The 24,770-nt window shown below is 39.4% G+C and overlaps 1 protein-coding gene across 4 annotated transcripts in view; it reads right to left on the bottom strand.

Moving 5' to 3' along the window:
- The window catches only part of BCAS3 (breast carcinoma amplified sequence 3), a 764,111-nt gene that overhangs the window by 617,188 nt on the left and 122,153 nt on the right, over nt 1–24,770 (bottom strand). For all 4 annotated transcript variants that reach the window (XM_011979152.1, XM_011979154.1, XM_011979151.1 and 1 more), the window contains exon 7: nt 24,529–24,601. In XM_011979152.1, the coding sequence (XP_011834542.1) occupies nt 24,529–24,601 (73 nt within the window). The remainder of the gene's footprint in view (nt 1–24,528; nt 24,602–24,770) is intronic.

Genomic DNA, 24,770 nt, shown 5'->3' with positions numbered 1-24,770 from the left:
AATAGTTATCAGTTTGATACTACAAAAGTTATCAGAATTCATTTTGAAAAGCACACTTTAAGATCCAAATTCTCCTTAAAATGCATAGAATGTTTCTTCTCAATTATGAAAAATAACCTCTTTACATTTGGAATCTAAATTTTCATTTAAAGGAGAAACTTTAAAAAAAAAAAAAAAAATTCCTACCTCGGGCAAGCCTCAGTTCACTGGATCTATGTCACATTGATTTATAACAGTTATTTCTTGGGGGGGGGGGGCGGTAAAAAAGCACACACAGATGCAAACAATTACTCTATTTTTGTAGGCAACAAGTGAGGTGGGTGGTAACTGAGAAATTTTTTTTAAATCCTGTCACAATATTCTGCTTTTTCTTAAGAAACCCTCCTCACACAACAAACGTTTGCCACATCAGAGAATTTCCAGGGCCTGAAGCACCACTTTGATTCCAGCCCGCTGCAGGCATTAGCAGGAGGTAATTAGGGTAAAAAGTTCAGCCACAGTTCCATGTCTAGAGTCCTGCCAGAAATAAATTTCCTCTCTATTCACTGGTTTCTACTGTACCCTCCCCTAACAATCATATTGAAAACACATTTATCTTTGTAGAGTTTGTTCCTCTTTTAATTAACTTTATGGCATTTACAGTGTTTAATAATTTAAAACGGCACCAATTGCAGCAGTTTTATACTTAATAGTGGAACAGTGTATTATCATCTTTCCTCTAGTCCTGCTTCGTTTGACAAATGACTCTGAGAAGTATGCACTGCAGCTGTTTTCATCATCGTAAACGTACATTTTATTTCCTTCTCTGAGAAAGGTGCACAGACAAAACTGACAAACAGATGCAATCAGAATGTTTTCTTCTGAATTTTTCAAGAAAGTGAAAAAGACTAATCAAAAAATTAAAAATGACACTACTTTACAGTATACAAATTATTATATTTTATATTTTCCACAGAGAGAAATGTGACTACATCTAAATAACTGATAAGATTTAAATATACCACATACTTGAGGGCTTGTAATTAAAAAAAAAAAAAAACCCACCACCAAAGGGGCACTCAGAATACTGTCCCTTGTTCTGCATTCATCTCTCCAAAAGCACATTCACCCACACCCACACCCACATAGGGAGACTCTAATTAACATGCCAGTCATCTCACAATAACAGTTTTAACCTTCTTTGTACGTTGTGTTTGGAAAACAAGATGTTAATAAAATTATATAAATGAAAAGAAAACCACTTGTCACAACAATTGTTTTCTAACAAAGGATAAAATCAGTTAACTTTTATAAAAAAGACATAACATAGGTCGGCGCAGTGAATCATGCCTGTAACCCTAGCACTTTGGGAGGCTAAGGCGGGTGGATCACCTGAGGTCAGGAGTTTGAGACCAGCCTGGCCAACATGGTGAAACCCTGTCTCAACTAAAAATACAAAAATTAGCCGGGTGTGGTGGCACGCGCCTGTAGTCCCAGCTACTCGGCAGGCTGAGGCAGGAGAATCGTTTGAGCCTGGGAGGCAGAGGTTGCAGTGAGCCAAGATCGCAGCACTACATTCCAGCCTGGTTGACAGAGTGAGACTCGGTCTTAAAAAAAGCAAACAAACAAACAAAAAAGACAAAACATATAACTCAATCAAAAGACATTTATTGGCCAGATGCAGTGGCTCATGCCTGTAATTGCAGCACTTAGGGAGGCCGAGGCAGGAGGATCACTTGAGCTCAGGAGTTCAAGACCAGCCTAGGCAATACCACAAAACCCCGTCTAGCCGAGTGTGGTGGCACACACCTGTAGTCCCAGCTACTAGGGAGGCTGAAGTGGGAAAACTGTTTGAGCCTGAGGGTCAAATGTTGCAGTGAGCCAAGATTGTACCACTGTACTACAGCATGGGTCACAGAGTAAGATCTTGTCTCAAAAAAACAAAAAGATATTTATATTAAAAAAAAAATTAAATCTTGGCTTGGCTCTAGGATATTATAGTAGTTTTGACAAATACTTTATTGAGCCAGAAAATTTATTTTTTAAATAATAATAATCTGTTCATGGACATAAAACACTATTTCAAAGTTTGCAACTTTTTCAAGTTTTTCAGGCAGGTTTATAATTTAAACTCCTTTTGTGTAAAAGGAGTTTATCTAAATCTTTCCAAATTCTCTTCAAATATTTGGTCCTGAGTATCCTAAAAGTATGGCCAACAGCTTTACACAAAGAAATAAAGAAAAAAGGCATGGCCCTTGTACCATCCTGAACAAAACACAACTGAGGATCATACAGCATTTTTAAAAATGTCCTGTAACATTTCAGTCAGCATGACCTTTCCTATGAAGTTAACTATTCAGGACTTATGTTTGTCCCATTTTTCCCCTTTATGATCCAGATGACATCAAGGATTTCTGTCATTTTCCAGGTAAGTTTTCCAACTATACTTGTGCGACCGTCATGTTTTGTATTGTAACAGTTAGTTTTACATTTCTCAAACATAAAGAAACACTATTTAAAAGTGTTCAGGCTGGGCGCAGTGGCTCACACCTATAATCCCAGGACTTTGGGAGGCTGAGGAGGGTGGATCATGAGGTCAGGAGTTCAAGACCAGCCTGGCCAACATGGTGAAACCCCATCTCTACTAAAAATACAAATTAGCTGGGTGTGGTGGTGTTCACCTGTAATCGCAGTTATTCAGGAGGCTGAGGCAGGATAATCGCTTGAACCCGGGAAGTGGAAGTTGCAGTGAGCTAAGATCGCGCAATTGCACTCCAGCCTGGGCAATAGAGTGAGACTCCATCTCAAAATAAATAAATAAATAAAAATTTTTTAAAAGCATTCAATATTTGAATACTAGGAAGAGAAATTAAGAGACAAAAGTATATTTACAATAGCTACCAGTGGAGAAAAAGCACATCCAGAATTTCAAATCCCAATTATTTAAGGCAATCTCATAAGACTCCTGACATCATCAACACGGGAAATGACGCACATTTACTACATTGTTCTAATTATATCATTTCATATACTGGCAATAAATAAAGGTTCATGGAATAATAAAAACTGCTTGGAAATATCTAACAAGATATAAGAAGATAATAAGATACAAGAAGATAGTAAGAAACTTATGACCCAGGAAGTCTACTCCTAGATATATATAACAAACAGAAATGTACAACAAAAGCAATATAGAAATGTTCGCATCTACACTATTCATCAAACCACCAATGGCAAACAATCCAAATATCCATCAACAACAAACACCACTGTCCTGTTCAACTTTATCTAACTACCTTCTCTACTATTTTTTTTTCTTTTTGAGACATAGTCTCGCTCTATTGCCCAGGCTGGTGTGCAGAGGCGTGATCTTGGCTCACTGCAACCTCTGCCTCCCAAGTTCAAGTGATTCTCCTGCCTCAGCCTCCAGAATAGCTGGGATTACAGGCACGTACCACCACGCCCAGCTAATTTTTTGTGTTTTTAGTAGAGGCAGGGTTTCACCATGTTGGCCAGGCTAATCTCGAACTGCTGACCTCATGATCCACCCCCACCCCCCCAGCTTCCCAAAGTGCTGGGATTACAGGTGTGAGCCACTGCACCCGACCCTCTACTGTTTTTATACATTATATCACCATACTATATATTTTACTTATTTTTTTTACTGTTTCTCTCTTCTTGTTAGAATGTCAACTCTAGCAATAAATGTCCAGCAATGTCAGCTCTAGACATACAGATTTTTGTCTTCTTGAATCAGGGTTTCTCAAACTTGACCCTATCGATATTATGGGCTAGATAATCCTTTGCTGTCAAGGGCTGATCTGCAAATAACAGGATGTACAGTATAGCAGGTTCTTTGACTCTATACACAAGATACCAACAGCACCTTCCACTCCATGATGTGGCAACCAAAAAATGTCCCCCAGACACTGTCAAATGTCCCCTGGGGATCAAAATCATCTCTACCTTTCTCCCCTCAGTTAAGAAATGATGTCCTGGATTATTTAACAGTAGCTGACACATAATAGATACCCATAAACATGTCTTGAAAGAACATAAGGAAGCCCCTTCTCAGAATAAAAGGGAAAAAAATCAAATAAAGCAGTTCTTAAGATTCCTATCTAAATGGCAGGAGAGGTGTTTAGAAAACATCTTAAAATCATATACACAATGTATGATTAGCCCAGTAGCAGACAAGGATTCCTTACATCTCACTGAGACTATGTTGTCATTTACAGAATAAATTATATCCATATAGCCTCTGATTATAAACAATTTAAAAACCTTAGTTATAGCAAATTACCTTTTTCAAATCCCAACACTTTGATACCAGAAAATCAAGTAACACACTTAGTGAGATTTAGCAAGGTTTTATTCTGGCAAAATAACATATCATTGTATCAACAAAAGATTTTCCCCAAAAAAACATGGTTAAAAATACTTGACTTAGAAACTGTCATGGTTCTCCATAATAAACTGCCTAATTATCTCCTTCAACTTTTATCTTTAACATAATCACAACACAACAGTGATCTCTTTTCAGGCTTATTCACTATGCACATGGCCTGTTCCACCAGAAGCAGAGTAAGCATGCCTGTATGGAATTCCACAAAGGCAGAATCTATGCAGATGTTCTTTCCCTTTTGGTTTTCCTCTAATTTGCAAATCTTGTAATCTAAGCCTGAAGTTGACTGGACCAACATTTAAACCAGTGTAGCAATATCAGCCAAAAACTCAATCTGTTTTCTATTTATACGTCAAGACTGCATCCTTCTTGGTGGCTGAAAAAAACTATTGTTTTGAAATGATTACACAGAGAAACTGCAAGCCTTTTAGTTGTTTTATGAACTGGTTCTAGATGGAAACCTTTACTTTTTGGTTAAGTTGTAGAGCAGAAGAAAAACAACTTTGAACTCAATACTTTTACCTTTATATTTTTAACTGTATACTAAAGTCACTTTGAACTATGTGACAGTGAAGTATTTCCCAAAAAACGTCATTACAAAGTGAAGATGGCACTGTACTCAAGAAGACTTATTACATAGAAACACGCTTCTTCTACGGAGGGAGGGACAGGAAGGGTGCGTTACAAAGAAACATGAGAAAACTATTGTGGGTGATGGATATGCTCGTTATCTTGATTGGAGTGTGATGGTTTCATGGACATATACAGATGTCAACATTTATCAAACTGTACACTTTAAATATATGCAGTCCATCATATTTCCGTATACCTCAATAAAGACACACACATGTAGCTTTATACTATATATGAGCTTCTGTAGGGAATATGAACACATTACCATTTTCCAATGAAAGTAAAGACCTCTAGATGCAGTACACAGTTAGACCACGAAGACTGAGAAATCTGTAGCACAAGCACCAGATAAGCTAGGTACAGCCCTATGTCTCGAACAGCCACAGAGGCAAAACTCCCACTCAAAGAAAGTACATAAATATATATGAAAAGAAATCCCTGGTGAAGAGTGATACCTAACTATCCTTAATACCTTCCTGACCCAAATAGTATGAGGCACACCCAACATGTATCAGGATGTAAACAATACTTGAAAACAGTGCCTCATTGAATTCACACAAGAACCAATCACAGCAGTTACATATAAGCACTACTTTACAAATAAGGAAAGTGAGTCTAAGAACTGTTGAGTAATTTAGTTTAAATGGCTAGTAACTCACAGCTAGGTCTGTGTGACTCCAAAACCCTTATTAGTTCCATTATTCTATATTTTCATCCATGGATTCAGGAATATCAAAAAATACTATGGACTACAAACCTTAGGTTAAACCTACATATGAAAAAAATTATCAAATACAAAATCAAATTTGGATCCATTAAACAGAAATCTCACTACAAGTAGAGTTCCTGTTAAATTGCAAAAGCTGCCACTGAAGGCCTAATATCATCCACAATATCATTATGCCAGTATTTGTTTTGTGGGCTGCTTTCTTCAGATATACATTATAGACTACTATCTTCTGGTGATCTTTCTTTATGTCACATTTCTAAGGACACCTGTCAAATTTCCAGACAAATAGCTCAGGAGAGATGAGAAGAAAGACAAGAATTAGATGTAGATCATAGAAAACATACCTCTTTGCAACACTGCTACATGAAATATATGGTAGTAAAATGGTTAGGGAGATAATCCTATTTTAATAAATATGTGGCCAATTTTTATTCTTAAGTTTAGAATCAGACAGTATAGAAGCAAACCTTTCACAAACACTTTCTTCTTTTTTACCTTACCAGCTGCAGTGGTCTGACTGTGTTCCCCAAAATTCAGATGCTAAATTTTTGAATCGGACCGGGCATGGTGCCTCATGCCTGTAATCCAAGCACTTTCAGAGGCCGACGGGGGAGAATCACTTGAGCCCAGGAGTTTGAGGCAACATTGCAAAACCCCATCCCTACTAAAAATACAAAAAATTAGCTGAGTGTGGTGGTACACTCATGTAATTCAAGCTACTCAGGAGGCTGAGGCTCAAGAATTGTTTGAAACCAGGAGGCGAACGCTGCAGTAAGCCGAGATCACACTGCTGCACTCCAGCCTGGGCAACAGAGCAACACTCTGTCTCAAAATTAATTAATTAATCAAAAATAAAACTAGCCAGACACGGTGGCTCACGCCTATAATCTCAACACTTTGGGAGGCCGAGGAAGGAGGATCATGAGGTCAGGAGTTCGAGACCAACCTGGCCAACATAGTGAAACCCCATCTCTACTAAAAATTCAAAAAAAATTAGCCGGGCGTGGTGGCGGGCTCCTGTAATCCCAGCTACTTGGGAGGCTGAGGCAGGATAATCGCTTGAATCCGGGAGATGGAGGTTGCAGTGAGCCAAGGTCACGCCACTGCACTCCAGCCCGGGTGACAGTGCGAGACTCCATCTCCAAAAAACAAACAAACAAACAAAAAAAAAACTGAAATCCCCAGAGATAGTATTAAGAAGTGGGGACTTTAGGAGGTGATTAAGTCATCAGGGCAGAGCTTTCCCAATCTGGTGAACTGGATCTTATAAAATAGGTTGCAGAAAGTACCCTAGGCCCTTTTTTGCCCTTCCACCATGTGAGGACATGGAGTTCAAGGTGCAACCTTGGAAGCAAAGACAGCCTTCTTCACCAGACACTAAATCTGCCACTGCCTGGATCACAGATTTTCCAGCACCCAGAACTCTTATTTATAAATTATTATAGTTATTATTTATAAATTACCCAGTTTGTGGTATTTTGTTATAGTATAAGGAACAGACTAGGACACCAGCATACTCTGACACAAAATCTTATAAAGCCACACATGAGATTCGGAGATGTGGGGAAAGCACAAGATGGCCTATGTTAAACTTTAAGTTCTTTTAAACTATGATCTATATTTTCAAAATGTATATTACTAAGATATGTATATAATGAAATAATGTGCAAAGGTAGGATCAATATTCATCGTTAAATAAAACCACACTGTAATACATTAAACACAACCCAATGTTTTTTGTTTTTTTTTGAGACAGGGTCTCAGTCTGTCATCCAGGCTGCAGTGCAGTGGTGTGATCTCAAATCACTGCAACCTCCACCTCCTGGGCTCCAGCAATCCTCCCACCTCAGCCTCCCAGGTAGCTAGGACTATAGACACACACCACCACACCCAGCTCATTTTTGTATTTTTTGTAGAGACAAGGTTTCACCATGTTGCCTAGGATGGTCTCCAATTCCTGGGCTCAAGTGATCCTCCTGCCTTGGTCTCCCAAAGTGTTGGGGTTATGGGCAAGAGCCTCTGCGCCTGGCCCAACCCACGCATTTTTACAAATATGTTTGTGCATGTGTATATGACCACCTAACTCCAAATATCTTCCAAAAAACAACACATCAACAAGGGAAACAAATGAAATCACCCCTAAATCACAATACAGCATAACTAGAAAACAGAAACACCACCAACTTTAAATAACAATTACGTAGGGGGATTATAAATATTCAAAATTGGCTAAGATGACTCCTGAGCTGGCATCAGAGCTGAGCAAGAATTACTTGCAAAACAGAAGAATGGAATGGACCTACTGGTGACAGAATATAGAAAAAGGTAATGTAGGATTCACTCTGAGAAGCAAGCAGTCAACCTGAGCAGGGAAATGCTGAAAACAGGATTAAGACCTGTTGCATCAAAGCCTGGGCTATTCGGGAATCACAAGGAAGGAGACGAGAACATGTGCTGGACAAGAGATACCAGTCAAAGGGAAAGAATCAGAGAAGGAAAGCATCAGAAATGAGACGTGTCCCTTGGGAATTTTGTGATAAATGCAAGAAAGAAGAAAGGAGCTGAAGGTAAGGGTTTCATCAAAAAATCCACTGATTTTCTAACTAAAGCCTAAACTAAAAGCCGTTACCATTTATTTAAAAAAATCCTATGTTTCAAAATGCCTACAGAGAAAAAAATACATACTCCCACGAGGAAACCAGTTAAAACACCCACAACCCATCCAACCAGAACCCCAACCTCTCTAAAATTGAATGCTAAGGCCATCACCAAAAAATCATGCTGAATTTATGATGACCAGAAATGGAATAACAACATTTCACATAAAGCTACCAGAAGAAAAGCAGAATTTCATCTTAATAAAAATATCTTCCCCAAATCCCACAAAACAGAAACCTAAAACAAAACAGCACAACATAAATTATACATACATGTATGCCTACTTAGTGACTGGAATTTTTTCCTGAAAACTCTGCCACTAAAAGAAAAGGCATTAAATGGAAAATCATTTCCATTACTTTTAATGGGAAAAACTGTAATGAATTATATACATACTTACTCAAGAGAAAGAAGTATGAATTGAATACTAACACATAATTAAGTTTATTATACTAGTCAAAGTGAGAAGTGGCTTGATTGTAAGGGGCTGTTGATAAGAAAGATTGCCAGGGAGTCATATTTTGGAGTCAGGTGATCCACTTCCAGGGGGACATTCAGTATCAGAATCAGACATGTTTTAATGAGAATTTTCTTTTCCTCAACACTATGGTACTAAAATTAAAACAAACAAAAACCTGGCATAGTCATAAAAGAAGAATCTCTGTGTGAAAAAAAAAGCACAAGATGGAAGACTGCCTTCTCTCACAGTTTGACAATATTAACCCGCCATTGGCTTTCATTCTCCATGTAGTATATTACATACAATTTACGTTTCTCAAACACCATGACTATTTTTGGAGATGATGAAACTTCCTAGAACATACAACCAGTTCAGTGACTGACCTAACTCTAAAGAGAATTAGGCCGGGCACAGTGGCTCACGCCTGTAATCCTAGCACTTTGGGAGGCCGAGGTGGGCGGATCATGAGGTCAGGAGATTGAGACCATCCTGGCTAACATGGTGAAACCCTGTCTCTACTAAAAATACAAAAAATTAGCCAGGCGTGGTGGCAGCACCTGTAGTCCCAGCTACTCGGGAGGCTGAGGCAGGAGAATGGCGTGAACCCGGGAGGCGGAGTTCACAGTGAGCCAAGATTGTGCCACCGCACTCCAGCCTGGGCAACAGAGTGAGACTCTGTCTCAAAAAAAAAAAAAAAAAAAAAACGAGAGAGAATTAACATCTTTTATTGTACATCCATTTTCAATTCTCTCCCTTTCTGTCTTTGTTTTGTTTTGTTTTGTTTGTAAGAGACAGAGTCTCACTCTATTACTCAGGTTGGAGTGCAGTGGTACAATCACAACTCACCACAGCCTTGAACTCCTGGGCTCAAGTGACATTCCCACCTCAGCCTCCCAAAGTCTTCGGATTACAGGCATGAGACACTTTGCCAGGCCTCAATCCTCTCCATAAAGCCATCTTTTGAAAAATAATTAAAGTTTTTTCCCCTTTGCTTCCCCTGTATCTGCACCATTCCCCTCACCCTTTTTTCAACCTTTCTGGGATTCATTATTCCCTTGCTCTAAAATCAAACGACAACTTAGGACAAAATAAAAACTAAAATCAAGGGTGCTCCAAAACACAGGGAAACATGGCAAACTACAAATTAAAGAGTTGTGACAGTACTACCACATCTACCCTCTAACTAGGCATATATAAACAAAGCAAAACTTTTTGTTTTAATACAAATATGGCTACTATGGTTCATGTATCTATTGCTGTATGACAAACCACTAGAAACCATACTGGCTCAGGTGAATAATCACTTTATTTCTCAGATTTTGTGAATTAGATGGGTTGTTCTTCTGATATTCTCTCCTGGGCTCATTTGTATAGCTATTTTCTACTTCTGAGTTGGCTGCAAGTTGAGAGAGTGAGGATCGTTGAATCTCTTTTTCCATGTGGTATTTCACCCTCATATGATAATGACAATGGTGGTTTAACAGAGCAAATTCCAATATAAAAACATTTATCAAGCTTGCATTTCTGGTATGTCTACTGACACGTTATTGGTTAAAGCAAGCCTCACAAAGAAGCTCAGACTCAAGTGAGAGGGGACACCGCAAGAACACTGATAGGTCTGACCTGAAAGTGTAATTCCTTGAAAGGCATTTCTGCAATAATTGGAAACTACATTTCAAAGTAGTCTGATACAATATTCTTTGACTAGAGACTGTTGTTTTGACTAAACTGGCAATAGTGTCTCTGCCTGAAATCACACAAAGAAATATTACTTCTTAACACATACTTATTTAAAACTGTGTTTTGTGCAAAAACCATTATGCCAAAAAAAAAGTGTATGTAAAGTAGTATAGGTATAGCTTTTCAAGAGCTTACATGAGGTAAGTCTGTAGCCAAATAAGCAATTTACTGGTAAACAATATTATAAATGAGAAATTCACAAACTCAAAACAGCCAAATAACAGGGAGATATGAATGAAGAGGTAACTGAATTAACGATTGAAAATGAAGAACAACTTGTAAAAATCCAAACTGGTGCCATGATGACACACCACTGCATATTTATTAAAACGGCTAAAATCAAAAAGACTTAATAAAATAGACAGACAATGTCAAGTGTTTCTCAAGTGGCAGAAAAACTGGAAATTTCATTCACTACTTGTAGATGTAAAATTGTACAATCACTTTGAAAAGCATGCATCTAACATGTGATCTAACCATTCTACTTGTAGGTATCTGCTCAAGAGAAAAGGAAGTATGTATGTCTATACAAAGACTTGAGTACAATGTTCATAGCAGCATTATTTGTGAAGGCCAAATTCTAAAAACAACCAAAATATCCACCAACAGGTGAGAGCATAATCATACTCTACTAAACTAAACCAATGTAGTAATATTTCACAATAAAACTGAATGCACTACTTTGGCAGACCAAAGGAGGTGGACCACATGAGCTCAGGAGTTCAAGACTAGCCTGGGCAACGTGGTGAAACCCTGTTTCTACAAAAAACACAAAAATTAGCCAGGCACGGTGGGGCGCACCTATAGTCCCAGCTCCTCAGTGGGAGGATCATTTGGGCCCAGGAGGCAGAGGTTTCAGTAAGCCGAGATCGTACCACAGTACTCCAGCCTAGGAGACAGAGGGAGACTCTGTCTCTCTCTCTCTCACACACACACACACACACACAAAATGATACATGTAATATCATGGCTGAATCTCAAAATAAATATGCTGAGTAACCAAAGCTAGACAAAAAAAGAGTACACACTATATGATTCCACCTATATAAAATTTTAGAAAACACAAACTAATCTATAGTAACAAAAAATAGAACATTGGCTATCTTGAAGAAAAGAGCTGGGAGGAACAGAAGAAAGAATTACAAAGAGACATGAGGAAACTCTGGGGAATAAGATGTTCCTTGTCTTGTTTGCAGAAACAGTTTCAAAGTTCTATACACATCAAACACATAAAATTGTACACTTTATCTATAGTTCATTGAATTTTAATTATACCACAATAATTAGATGTTAAAAGTATGTATGACCACACACACTGCAGTCTTTCCTGCTACAATTATGATTCTCAATGGGGAATAATGTCAGTACATCAAAGAAGTTGTATTATGGCCAGGTGCGGTGGCACACGCCTGTAATCCCAGCAGCGCTTTGGAAGGCTGAGGCAGGTGGATCCCCTGAGGTCAGGAGTTCAAGACCAGTGTGGCCAACATAGTGAAATCCCATCTCTACTAAAAATACAAATATTAGCCAGGCATGGTGGCGAGCACCTGTAATCCCAGCTACTTGGAGGTTGAGGCAGGAGAATCATTGAACCCGGGAGGCAGAGGTTGCAGTGAGCTGAGATCGCACCACTGCACTCTAGCCTGGGTGACAAGAGCAAAACTCCGTCTCAAAAAAAAAAAAAAAAAGGAAGTTTTATTAATAAATAAAATTCATACCACTTTACTTTTTTGTACTATAATTTAACAGCAACTGAATACAAAGTACATTAGATCAACTGAATGCAGAAAACCAGGAGAAATCATGTTTTTCATGGCTCAGTTTAACTATGTCCTCTGTTTTGAAAGTGCTTAAAGAGTGTTACTCCCTGGCCTTTGTCCATTTTGTTCTTTTCTCCATAACTTAACAGTCTCATCTCTTTCTTATACCCCCATTCCATCAGGGCATCTTTGTCCTTTTTAGGTAAAATCTTTTACTTTTTTAATTTTTTTATTAGCATTAAAACAACTTTTAAATGTTCTAATTTCGTACTCAAATTATTGTTCAGAAAACAATGTTGCATATGTTTTCACCAAGCCTATTTCTATCCATTTTAGTGTGAAATTTTGTAGAATTAAGTGTACTGCCCCTCCAAATACACAGTGCATTCTCTATATCTTGTTCCTTGCCTTGGGAGACTGACCCATATCCTATGAATTGCATCAGTGGGCTCTCTGGACCTTCAGAATCCAGCCCCTAGTTTCTGATTGGGTTGACCCTGTAGGAAGCCTCTGGAGAAACAAGATGCCCCACTGTCGGCAGGGCACAGTGGCACACACCTGTGATCCCAGCACTTTGGGAGGCGGAGGCGGGCAGCTCACAAGGTCAGGAGATTAAGACCATCCTGGCTACTAAAAATATAAAAAATTAGCCGGGCTTGGTGGCGGGCACCTGTAGTCCCAGCCACTTGGGAGACTGAGGCAGGAGAATGGCGTGAACCCGGGAGGCAGAGCTTGCAGCGAGCCAAGATCATGCCACTGCACTCCAGCCTGGGCGACACAGCGAAACTCTGACCCAAAAAAAAAAAAAAAAAAAGAAAGAAAGAAAGAAAAAAAGATGTCTCACTGTCAAGTTACTGAAGATAGGCTAAATCCATTCACCAGAGGCCACAGTTCCTGTTGCTAACCCTCTTCATGTCGCTTTCTCTGCAGGCTTTATTAAGGGTTATCTCCTCTTGCTTAGAAATGATAATAAACGAGGCATGGTGGCTCATGCCTGTAGTCCTAGCTATTTAGGAGGTTAAGGTGTGAGGCTTGTTTGAGTCCAGGAATTTGAGGCTGCAGTGAGCTAGGATCAAGCCATTGCACTTCAGGCTGGGTACAGAGTGAGATCCTGTCTCAGAAAGAGAGGAGGGAGAAAAGAAGGGAAAGGAAGGGGAGGGAAGGCAGGGAAGGGGAGGGAAAGTGAAGGGAGGGGGACAATAGGAGGGAAGAGAAGGGGAGGGGAAGGGAGGACGGATAATGAGTCTCAGCTCCCACATGTGTTATTTTATTTAAACTCTCTTTGAATTACCCAATTTGAGTATGCTATCTGTTTCCAGCAAGGGCCCTAACAGCACAGATTTTCAGGAATACATATATCAAACAGCAAGTAAGACAATTCTGTAAGAAATTAAACCAGTATTCCTTTGGTTTGGTCACCCGCAAATAACCATTTTGGTAAAACCATTTGAGATCTGTACCAACTCATATCACAAGAAAATATACAAAGTCTGTAAATATAATCTCACACAGTCTTTAGATGTGTCCATAGTTTAAATATTATAGTTTAAAATAAATACATAAACAACTAGCCCATGGTTACAATTTTACAATATAATATGTGTATTCGTTGACACTGACAGACTACTCTTAACCTCCCACTAAGATCTGTTCAGCATGTGTTTTAAAACTGTATTAAGTGTGAGTCAGGTGTATAATGTTCTGGGCCCTTTGCCTTACCACCACACAAAAACTAAAAACTTGTTTTAAGTAATTAAGTGGACTGGAGTCATGAAAAATGTACACAATTAGCATTTAAACTAGTGACTCCTGTTTATCAAAGACAAAGTTAACATTTTAAGACATATTACAAAAAACATCCCTAAACCACATGAGAAAGAGTAATTAAATCAAAGTAACAGTAAAGTCATCTTATTTCCCTAAGATTTCCTACATCCATAATCAGATAAACAGAGATCATATCTAGCAGGCACTGAGGTCTTAGTTGTTCTAAGCTAATACTAAAACCCAGAGCACCACAAATCATCTCTGTTATTGGATCGCCTAGTATGCTAACTCATCCCATTAAAAAGGTCTCTATGCCAGTGCGGCAGCTGTCAGCATAAATGGTATACCAAAGATGTAAAGCCCTTTCTTTGAGCAGTAAAGAGAGCCACAGAGCCATGGCAGAGAGCTAGAAGAAAATCCAGATACCCACAGAAAGCCTGAAAAATGCCAGAGAGATGGGCAAATGAAAGACTTGGTGTCTGGATTTGGTGCCAACGAACTGTTGGAAGAGCCCATGTCTACAAGCAGCAAAGACTGGAAAAATGGCATAAATCTTCTTTGCTGCCTATGCAAATAATATCGGTCAGACCTCGCAAACACAACTGACAAAAATCAGTCAAATTGAAAACATCAGGTATCGTATATAAGGGCTCTGGGATTTTTCACGACAAAAAGAAGAGTCACATACCTATTATCCCAAGCAATATGCCTCTACTTCTAATTAATTAATAACATAACCCTTATTTACATTAGACAAATGTTGAAATAAAGCCACTGCAGTACCACTTCAGGATGGTGACACCGTGCTTAACCTCCACCTCACAACCACAGCTTTAGGAAACTGGTTTCTACATACCACTCCATGGACCTCTGCCAATCCAAGATGACGCTTTTGCCAGTTTGTAATAATGAGAGAAAAATACTAACATTGTGAATTAACTGCATTCTATTTAATGAACAATTAATTTTGAAATTAAGTCATTCCTCCTATTTAGCTATTAAGATTATTTTGTTTTTCTCAGCCGTGTGCAATGGCTCACGTCTGTAATCCCAGCACTTTGGGAGGCCAAGGCGGGCGGATCACTTGAGTCCAGGAGTTTGAAACCAGCCTGGTCAACATGGGGAAACCCCATCTCTACTAAAAATACAAAAATTAGCAGGGCACAGTGGTGCACACCTGTAGTCCTAGCTACTTGGGAGGCTGTGGCAGGAGAATTTCTTGAACCCAGGAGGTGGAGGTTGCAGTGAGCCAACATCACACCACTGCATTCCAGCCTGGGCGACAGAGTGAGACTCCGTTTCAAAAAAAAAAAGAAAAGAAAAACAAAAATTGTTTTGCTTTTCTCAAAGTAAATTCAAAGTAATAACTGATAGTCAACTGTAACTTTTTCATATGTCCTTGCTTGGCAAAAGACTTTAATTTTTCTGATTATTGAAATCCTGTCTTGGAAACAATGGCCATAGAATGCCTATATAACAAGAGATAAGGGATTCCTAACCAATTGAGATGAAGAAATTTTTGCTTACTGTTAGAAGAATTTTTTCCCATCACAGTGATGCGTGACGGGAGCCTCTGGACAAACCCTTAACCTCTTTTCTTCATTTACAACACAAGGCAGTTAAATGACATGATCTCCAAGGTTCTTTCCACTTCCAATAGTCTATGATTCTCCCTACATAAACATCATATTTTCACCTAATGTGTGTAATGTGATCATAATATATTGGATTAAACATTCTTCAAGGTCTGCAGTCAGCTCTTGAATAATGTTATTCATTTGCTATTACTCATAGTAGCCAACAAGATTCTAACCATAAACAGCTACATTCTGGAAACTGTTTAGCATATCACACACAATAAACTTTGGTTTCTTCCCTGTCTCACATTATTACACAAGACACTGCCTTAGTTTCTGGATCAGTGGCACAATAAATATTATCCCTTTCCAAGAGCTTAAACGACTTATCTGGAATTATTATGGTATGATTTCTCAAAACACAACAAAACAAAACACTAGAATACCTAAATAAATGGCACTTTAATGACTGTCATCAATGCAATAAGAGACAGTATGTTAAATTTTGGGCTAGGTGCAATGTATTTATTAATAAAGGATAAAACATGCACAACTGGGATTATCTGGTGAGAGCTAATCATACAAATTAGGTCATTTTTGTCTTACCCAACTAAATCAGAGTGAGGGGCCAGTGGGGGAAAGCACTTGGGGCACATAGCACCTGCTCCAAAAATTAGCCATAAAGCCCAGCTGCTGAAACTGCCTGCTGTAACCCTAAGATCAGTTATAACTGATAACTGCTGAAACGAACTGGCATGACTCCACCGTTGTCACTCTAGCACCAATGAGCTTTCTTCTAAAACAATATGTTGCATTTCTCTAATTTCCCAAGCTTTTCTTTGTTCTTCAGACATACCAAAACCACCCCAATCTGTGTATGTGCCCCAAATTGCAATTCTGTTTTACGTACATTCTCAAATAAAATGTTTTGCATAGAGATTCATCTCTGTATTTTTATTTTGACTTTGAATGACACTTTCCATAGCAATTCCTCCTTTTTTAAAAAAGGCACTATGAATTTATAAAAATGAAAAGCTGGCCAGCCCGGTCGCACCCGCCTGTAATCTCAGCACTTTAGGGGGCCGAGGCAGGTGGATCACAAGGTCAGGAGATTGGGACCATCCTGGCCAAAATGGTGAAACCCCATCTCTACTAAAAATACAAAAATTAGCTGGGCGTGGTGGCATGTGCCTGTGGTCCCAGCTACTCAGGAAGCTGAGGCAGGAGAATCGCTTGAACCCGGGAGGTGGAGGTTGCAGTGAGCCAAGATCACGCCACTGCACTCCAGTCTGGTGACAAAGCCAAGACTCTGTCTCAAAAAATAAAAAAATAAATAAAAGTTATACATCAAAAGAAAATCTTCGTGAATTTTCCCAAGAATAATTTAGTAGGCAGTATTAATTGTGAATATAAGCAACTTGACAAAGTCTAAACTACATGGGTGCTCAATAAAGCATGTGCCAGGGAGATGGAGAGCAACCTGCACATCCCATTCCTCTCCAAATGGAGGGATGTCCTTAGGTTTTGTACCCAACTGGGTATGAAAATGTAAACACCTAGGCACAGTACATATGATTCCTTAGATTAAGAGAGATTCTCAATCATAAAAAAGTGATACTAAAAAATAAAGGACAAGTGTAACTACTTGTATAGCAAGCTTCCTAAAATTCACTTAGGCAAAAAATATATATATATGAGGGTCTACTAGACACAGGGCACTGTGCTAATACCAAGAAAGAAATAAAGATGGGCAAGATAAAGAAAACATTCTCAAGGTATATGTGAAATTGGAGAATGTCTCTAAGCAGACACTTCATGATTATGTGTGGCTTTCTCCATCAGACTTCATTGGTTCCCTGAATGGTTCCTTGTATCACCTATATTTATGCCTATAAACGGAGTCTCATTAACTTAAATTATTTTGGAAGCACTTACATCTGTTCTACATCATCAGTTGCCTGCTGTTTTTTGTTACTTTATTTAAAAAACTGGAAGCAGGTGAAGGAATCTATCCATTCTTGAAATTACTTTGTATTGGACATAAGTTGGCACTGGACTTTTAAATAATAGTGTTCCTGAAATTAGCGGCCACAATTTTCTAATAGCCATGTTCTTCTTATATGATTGCTATCATGTAAAGGAGACTTCCTTTGAGTTCATTAAACGATGTGTTTACATGAAGAAAAAATAATAATAAAATAAAATTGGGGAAGTCCTTTTCCACACTGAAAAATTTTAAGTAACTAAATGGTATACGTCAAACATACTAAAATAACAAAAGTATCTTTTGCTTATGCAGAGACACTGCATCAAATTATACGCCTAACACAAAAACTCTCTTAAGAAGCTACTGTTTGCCAGAGCAATCAGGCAAGAGAAAGAAATAAAAGGCATTCAAACAGGAAAAAAGAAAAAAGTCAAACTATCTCTCTTCACTGGCAATATGACTGTATACCTAGAAGACCCGAAAGACTCCACCCAAAAGCTTCTAGATCTAATAAACAACTTCAGTAAGTTTCAGGATAAAAAAATCAATGTAGAAAAATCAGTAACATTTCTATATATGAATAACATCCAAACTGAGAGCTAAATCAAGAATGCAATCCCATCTGCAATGGGCGCGCGCGCGCGCGCACACACACACACACACACACACACACACACACACAAAATACCTAGAAATACATCTAACCAATGAGGTTAAAGATATAAGGAGAACTACAAGACACTGCTGAAAGAAAGCAGAGATGATACAAACAAATGGAAAAACATTCTATGCTCATGGATTGGAAGAATAAATACTGTTAAAATGGTCAAACTATCCAAAGCAATCTATAGATTTAATACCATTCCTATTAAACTACCAATGTCACTTTTCACAAAATTGGAAAAACTACTCTAAAACTCATATAGAACAAAAAAGAGCCTGAATAACCGAAGCAATCCAGGCAAAAAGAACAAAGCTTAGGCATCATATTACCTGACTTCAAACTATACTATAAGGCTACAGTAACCAAAACAACATGATGCCAGCACAAAAACAGACACAGAGACCAATGGAACAGAAAAGAGAACCCAGAAATAAAACTGCATATATCTACAACCATCTGATCTTCAACAAAGTCGAAAATGACAAGCAATGGGGAAAGGACTCCCTAAACTATAAAAATCCTAGAAGAAAACCTAGGAAATACCATTCTGGACACCGGCCTTGGCAAAGTCCTCAAAAGCAACTGCAACAAAAACAAAATTGACAATTGGGAACTAATTAAAGACCTTCTGCACAGCAAAAGAGACCATCAACAGAGCAAACAATCTATAGACCTTTGTTGGATGTACAGTTTGTGAATATTTGTAGTGAATATTTTTGTGAATATTTATAGATTCACAAATATGCATAAATTATGCATCCAACAAATATCTAATAAGGAATTTAAACAGTTCAACAAGCAAAAAAACAACACCATTAAAAAGTGGGCAAAAGACATTAACAGACACTTCTCAAAAGAAGACATACAAAGATTAGCCCAGCAAAGGGGCACACACCTGTAGTCCTAGGTACTCTGGAAGAGATAAACAAATTGCTTAATTGCTCCTAACATAACCTCCTACCTTTTTTTTTTTTTTAAAGAAATCTTTGTTACCTCTGAAAATAATTGGTCAGAAAGGTGTAAATATATAAATCTGAGGTTAGGGCACCCTTAATAGAGTTCATAGACAGAATATGCCTGTGTATGTATGGAGGAATGCCCTCCATAATGACAAATAATATGGTTCCTGGAAAGAACATAGCTTGAGGATCAAGCAGAAGCCTGGGTCCATGACTCACTGTGTGACTGAACCTCTATTAGTTTCTTCATGCATAAAATGAGAATAATACGATTGGGCCAGATGTGGTGGTTCATACTTGTAATTCCAACATTTTGGGAGGCTGAGATAGGACGATTGCTTGAAGCCAGGAGTTCAAGACCAGCCTGGGTAACATAGTGAGATCTTTTCTCTTCAAAAAAAAATTTTTGTTTTAATTAGCCAAACATAGTGACATGACTTATAGTCCCAGCTACTCAGGAGGCTGAGATGGGAGGATCTCTTGAGTCCAGGAGTTCAAGATTATAGTGAGCTATGATTGGACCACTGCACCTGGGCCTGGGTGAAGAGGGAGACTCTGTCTCTAAAATAAATAAATGAACACACAAACTCAATTGTCATAAACTCAACTGTATGTATGTATGTATGTATATATGCATGTATGTATCGACTCATGGATTGTTGATGGCACTCATGTTCCCAGTATCCTTTATCTATCTAAAAGCAGAGCAGAGCCCTCCAAAAAACCTCATTTGTCATAAATCTCCTCCCCTGGGGCAACTTAATCTCTTCTAGGATCACACCCCAACAGATATTGTTACAAAACTATCGCATCTCCTGTCTTTTTTCCTAAGGACCACCTTAATTTTCTAAAAAGTCACAAGTGCCCTTTCTTCTGCTCCCATTCTAAGAAGTCATTTGACCTACAAACTGTGCCCTTGTGTCCCTCTCCATCCCCATCTCCTATTGAGATGATATATAAACCACCCACCTTAAGTCACATTTTTTTTGCAAACTCCTATATGTACATATGTAATTAAATCTGATTTTTTGTCCTCTTACTAATCTGCCTTTCATCAGTTTAAATTGCAGCCCTCTCCCCAAAGAATTTGACAGGAGAGAAAATATTCCTCCCCAATGGTAGTTACTAAAGAGTCTACTCTATTCAACATCACCATATGCTTACCCACTACAAACATTTAGACAAAAACTTAACAAGACATATTAGATCTACATCCATAAAACCACTTATGAACTTTTTTTTTTTTTTTTTTTTTTTGAGACTGGGTCTCACTCTGTCACTCAGGTTGGAGCGCAGTGGTGAGATCTGGGCTCACTGCAACCTCTGCCTCCCAGGCTCAAGCAATCCTCCCACCTCAGCCTCCCAAGTAGCTGGGACCACAGGCGTGTGCCACCAGGCCCAGCTAATTTTTTTGTATTTTTTTGGTAGAGACATGGTTTCACCATGTTGCCCAGGCTGTTCTTGAACTTCTGAGCTCAAGCGATCCACCCACCTTGGCCTCCCAAAGTGCTGGGATTATAGGTGTGAGCCACTGCATCCAGACCTATTTCACTTTCTGTATCTTTTATATCCTTTCAACAGCAGAAGTTCCACTTGAGTTTTACATAAATTCTAACTCCTTGTTGAGATTCTCTATTTGTTGAGTTATTGCTATAACCCTTTCCTTTAACTCTTTATACACAGTTCATTTAGTTCTTAGAACATATTTATAATAGCTGCTTTAAAATCCTTATCTGTAAAATTTAACATCTGGAGATAATCAGGTATGATTTCTTTTTTTTTTTTTTTTTTTTTTGACCTCTGAACTTTTTATTGGCCTCCTGCTCCCCAAAGGGTACCCTGCTTCCGCTGGCTTAATATCTCAGAACTTCGATGTTGTTGGTCTCAGACACCACTCTGCCATCCACTATCCTGCGGGAGGTGGTCTTCTGGATGGTTTGCCTGGAGTTGCTGCTGTCCAGGGCATCACCAAGACTGAAGTCCTCGTCATCTTCCAGCAGGTGACTGTAGGTGACGATCTCAGTCGCCAGCCTGACCTTGATGTTCAGCAGGGCCTCCTACTCCTGTCCCTCTGCCGGGTCTATTGCAGCTCTGACTCTAGGTGCAGCAGGATCCGGTTGAGCTGCTCCATCTGCAGGGTATAGCGGGCCTCCACCCCACTCAGGCTGTTCTCCAAGCTGGCCTTCAGATTCCTCATGGAGTCCAGGTCAATATCCAAGGACTGGACTGTACATCTCAGCTCCATGAGCATCAGCTCAGCAGCTCCAACCTCGGCAGACTGCATGGTGACCACTGTGGTGCTCTCCTCAATCTGCTGAGACCAGTACTTGTCCAGCTCCTCTTGGTTCTTCTGAGCCAGCTTGTCATACTGGGCCCAGATGTCTGCCATGATCTTGGTGAGATCCTGAGATTTGAGGGCATCTACCTCCACGATCAACCCAGAGCTGGCAATCTGTGCTTTTAGGTCTTTTACTTTCTCTTCGTGGTTTTTCTTCATGAAGAGCAGCCCCTCCTTGAGAGCCTCGATCTTTGTCTCCAGCTGCAGCCGTTGACACTGGTGTCATCAGTGACCTTGCAGAGCCCATGGATGTCACTCTCCACAGACTAGGGCATGGCCAGCTCTGTCTCATACTTGACTCTGAAGTCATCAGCAGCAAGATGGGCATTGTTGCTCTGCAGAATGATGCAGGCATTGTCCACAGTATTTGGGAAGATCTGAACCCTCAGGTCCTCAATGGTCTTGAAGTAAATGGCTCCAGTCTCTGACCTGGGGTCCCTTCTTCTCCAGGTACTCCCGGATTTTGCTCTCCAGCTTCTGGTTTCCAGTCTCCACACTCCTCACTCTGTCCAGTAAAGGAGGCCAGGCAGTCATCCAGGCTTTGCATGGTCTCTTTCTCGTTCTGGATGCCTCCCAGTCCTGCCAGGCCCCTAGCCATCCACACAGCCAGGCCCCTGGACGCCATGCTGCCCCGGAAGCTGGTGGAGTGGGACCTGGAGATCCAGGAACCGGAGCCCCCGGTGCCTGCATAGATGCTGGCCACCCTGCTGACTGGTTGGGTGCCATAGCTGGGCACTTGGACAAAGCCCAGAGACCAGTAGTTGGTAGAGAACGTGGAGCTAGTGGTGAAGCTCATGCTGTCCAGAAGGGAGAGCGAGAGGACAGGACTCAGGCTTTGCCGAAGACCAATCAGGTATGATTTCTATTGTCTGCCTTTTTCTCACTGCTACAATTTCCTGTTTCTTGGCATGTGTCATAATTTTATATTTAAAAATAGACATTTTATATAATACAGTATAACATTACTCTGGATTCTATGAAATCTGTCTTCTTCCACAATTTGCAATTGCTGATTTCTCTGTTCAGTTTTATTATTTCTTTTATTCTTGCATTACTTTAAAGCCTGACTTTCAGGGTCTGGCCATGTTATCTATGTATCTTAGTGGGCAGCCAACTATTCAACAGAGGATTCACTCAAATACCCCAGGTCAACAAAAGTTGTTTTCCTTTGCCAAAGGATCTGCACATCTACCCAGATTTTTCTTCCCCCTCGACCCTTTTTCATGGCTCCTCTGCATATGCATGAAGCCTCAGCTAGCCATTATCTTAGGCTGAAAGAGCCGCTGGCTCTCAAAGCACACATGCCATCAAGACAGTAATTTCCGCAGACAGTGCTGGCAGGCATATGCAATAACTGCCACTCAGAGATGAGTGAAAATTTTCCAAGCACAGCAGGTAAGGTACTAGTCCTCAAAACCCTTCTCACCCTGGAATACCCTCTATAACCAACCAAACTTGGAAGAGAGAAAGTGTGGAGTGGGATGGGAGCAGCTGCAGGCATGAATGCCACAGATTCCCACTGCTGTTGTGCGAGATGAGCAGTTTCTCAAGCTTAAACACTTTTCAGATTATTATATGTTTTTGGTTGAGTTTCAGAGCACTGCAATAGTTGTTTTCACTTGTTTTGCAGATGGCATTAAATCTAAGTCACAAACTCTTTTTTTTTTTTTTTTTTGAGACAGAGTCTCACTGTCACCCGGCTGGAGTACAGTGATGCACCACAACCTCTGCCTCCCGGGTGGTTCAAGCAATTCTCGTGCCTCAGCCTTCCGAGTAGTTAGGATTACAGGCACATGCCACCACACTGGGCTAATTTTTGTACTTTTAGTAGAGACAGGGTTTCGCCTTGTTGGCAAGGCTGGTCTCGATCTCCTGACCTCAAGTGATCTGCCTGCCTCAGCCTCCCAAAGTGCTGGGATTATAGGCGTGAGCCACCATGCCCAGCCCACAAACTCTTAGCATTCTTAAATGTATTTATTTCAGTTTCTCTTTCACTACTATATTATAACCTACTCTGGCAGTCCTTCTCATCTGCTGCAATATTTCTCATTCCTTAAGATCTAACCTATGCTGCTCCTTCTCCATAAGGCTTTTTCTCATTAATTCATGCACATTGATCTCTCCCTTCTCTGAATTCCTGTCATACATCATTATTTCATAATTATTTTGCATGTGTTGTACTTTTTCTTTTCAGCCACATTCCTAAGTCTCTGGGGAAAGAAATTAGGCTTTCATGATTTTGTATCCTTATCTTATACCTGGCAAAGTGCTGAGTATACAGTAAATTCTCAAAGGCTGTATGTCTTCTTCAATCCAAAAATTTACACTTGAAGAAATTTGTCTTATAGCCTATGAGGTCAAACTCTACCATTAGGAAACAATAATCAAGACTCCAAGACCTAACCATGTTATATTATTAACACGTTCTTCCCTTCTCCAATGCCACATGATCTGAAGTGCACACTATTTACTGAAAGCATGGGGCAGAGACTGCTAGTAGCCAACCTAATATCCATTTTGATCATTTTCCTTACTAACAAAACCATAATCATTCCTAGCTTTCCTTGCAGCCAGAAGTTCAATTAGAGGGAATGCACTAACTAGAAAGATATTTGTATCTGTTCACAGTATTGTGGTAAGAAACAAAAAAGAAAATTCATGCAGCACCTTTAGAATAGTATCAGTCACATGCTATAGCATCAATAAATGTCATTTACTGTTAGAAACCTTAACTATGTTTTACTTCCTTCTTCTTCTCTCCTATGAGAGCTTAGTCTTATGGTTACAAAGGTTTTATAACATCAAAGTTCTCCGTCTGGAATAATACAAATTTGTAATAGGTGATGCAAAGAATTTTTAAAATTTCCTTACCCAGAAGATCCAATGCTCTTACAAACACCAAGGAGGGGTCTTTTTTCAGCAAAGTTATCACATTTTTGAGCACCTGACAGGGAGGATAAAATAAATTGTAAGTTTTGAGGAATATTATTGTATAATTCCCACTACTTTCATGCTTTCAAAATACTTGAGAAGGAGAAGTATTCATTAAAAGTTGGTAATTTATACAATTGAATAAAAAGAAGAAAAGTTACTATATAAAATCATTATATATT

The sequence above is a fragment of the Mandrillus leucophaeus genome, unplaced genomic scaffold (assembly GCF_000951045.1).
Source record: "Mandrillus leucophaeus isolate KB7577 unplaced genomic scaffold, Mleu.le_1.0 Scaffold20, whole genome shotgun sequence".
Classification (NCBI taxonomy): domain Eukaryota; kingdom Metazoa; phylum Chordata; class Mammalia; order Primates; family Cercopithecidae; genus Mandrillus; species Mandrillus leucophaeus.
The sequence above is the reverse complement of the archived record's forward strand: the minus strand, read 5'-3'. Positions and strand labels throughout refer to the sequence as shown.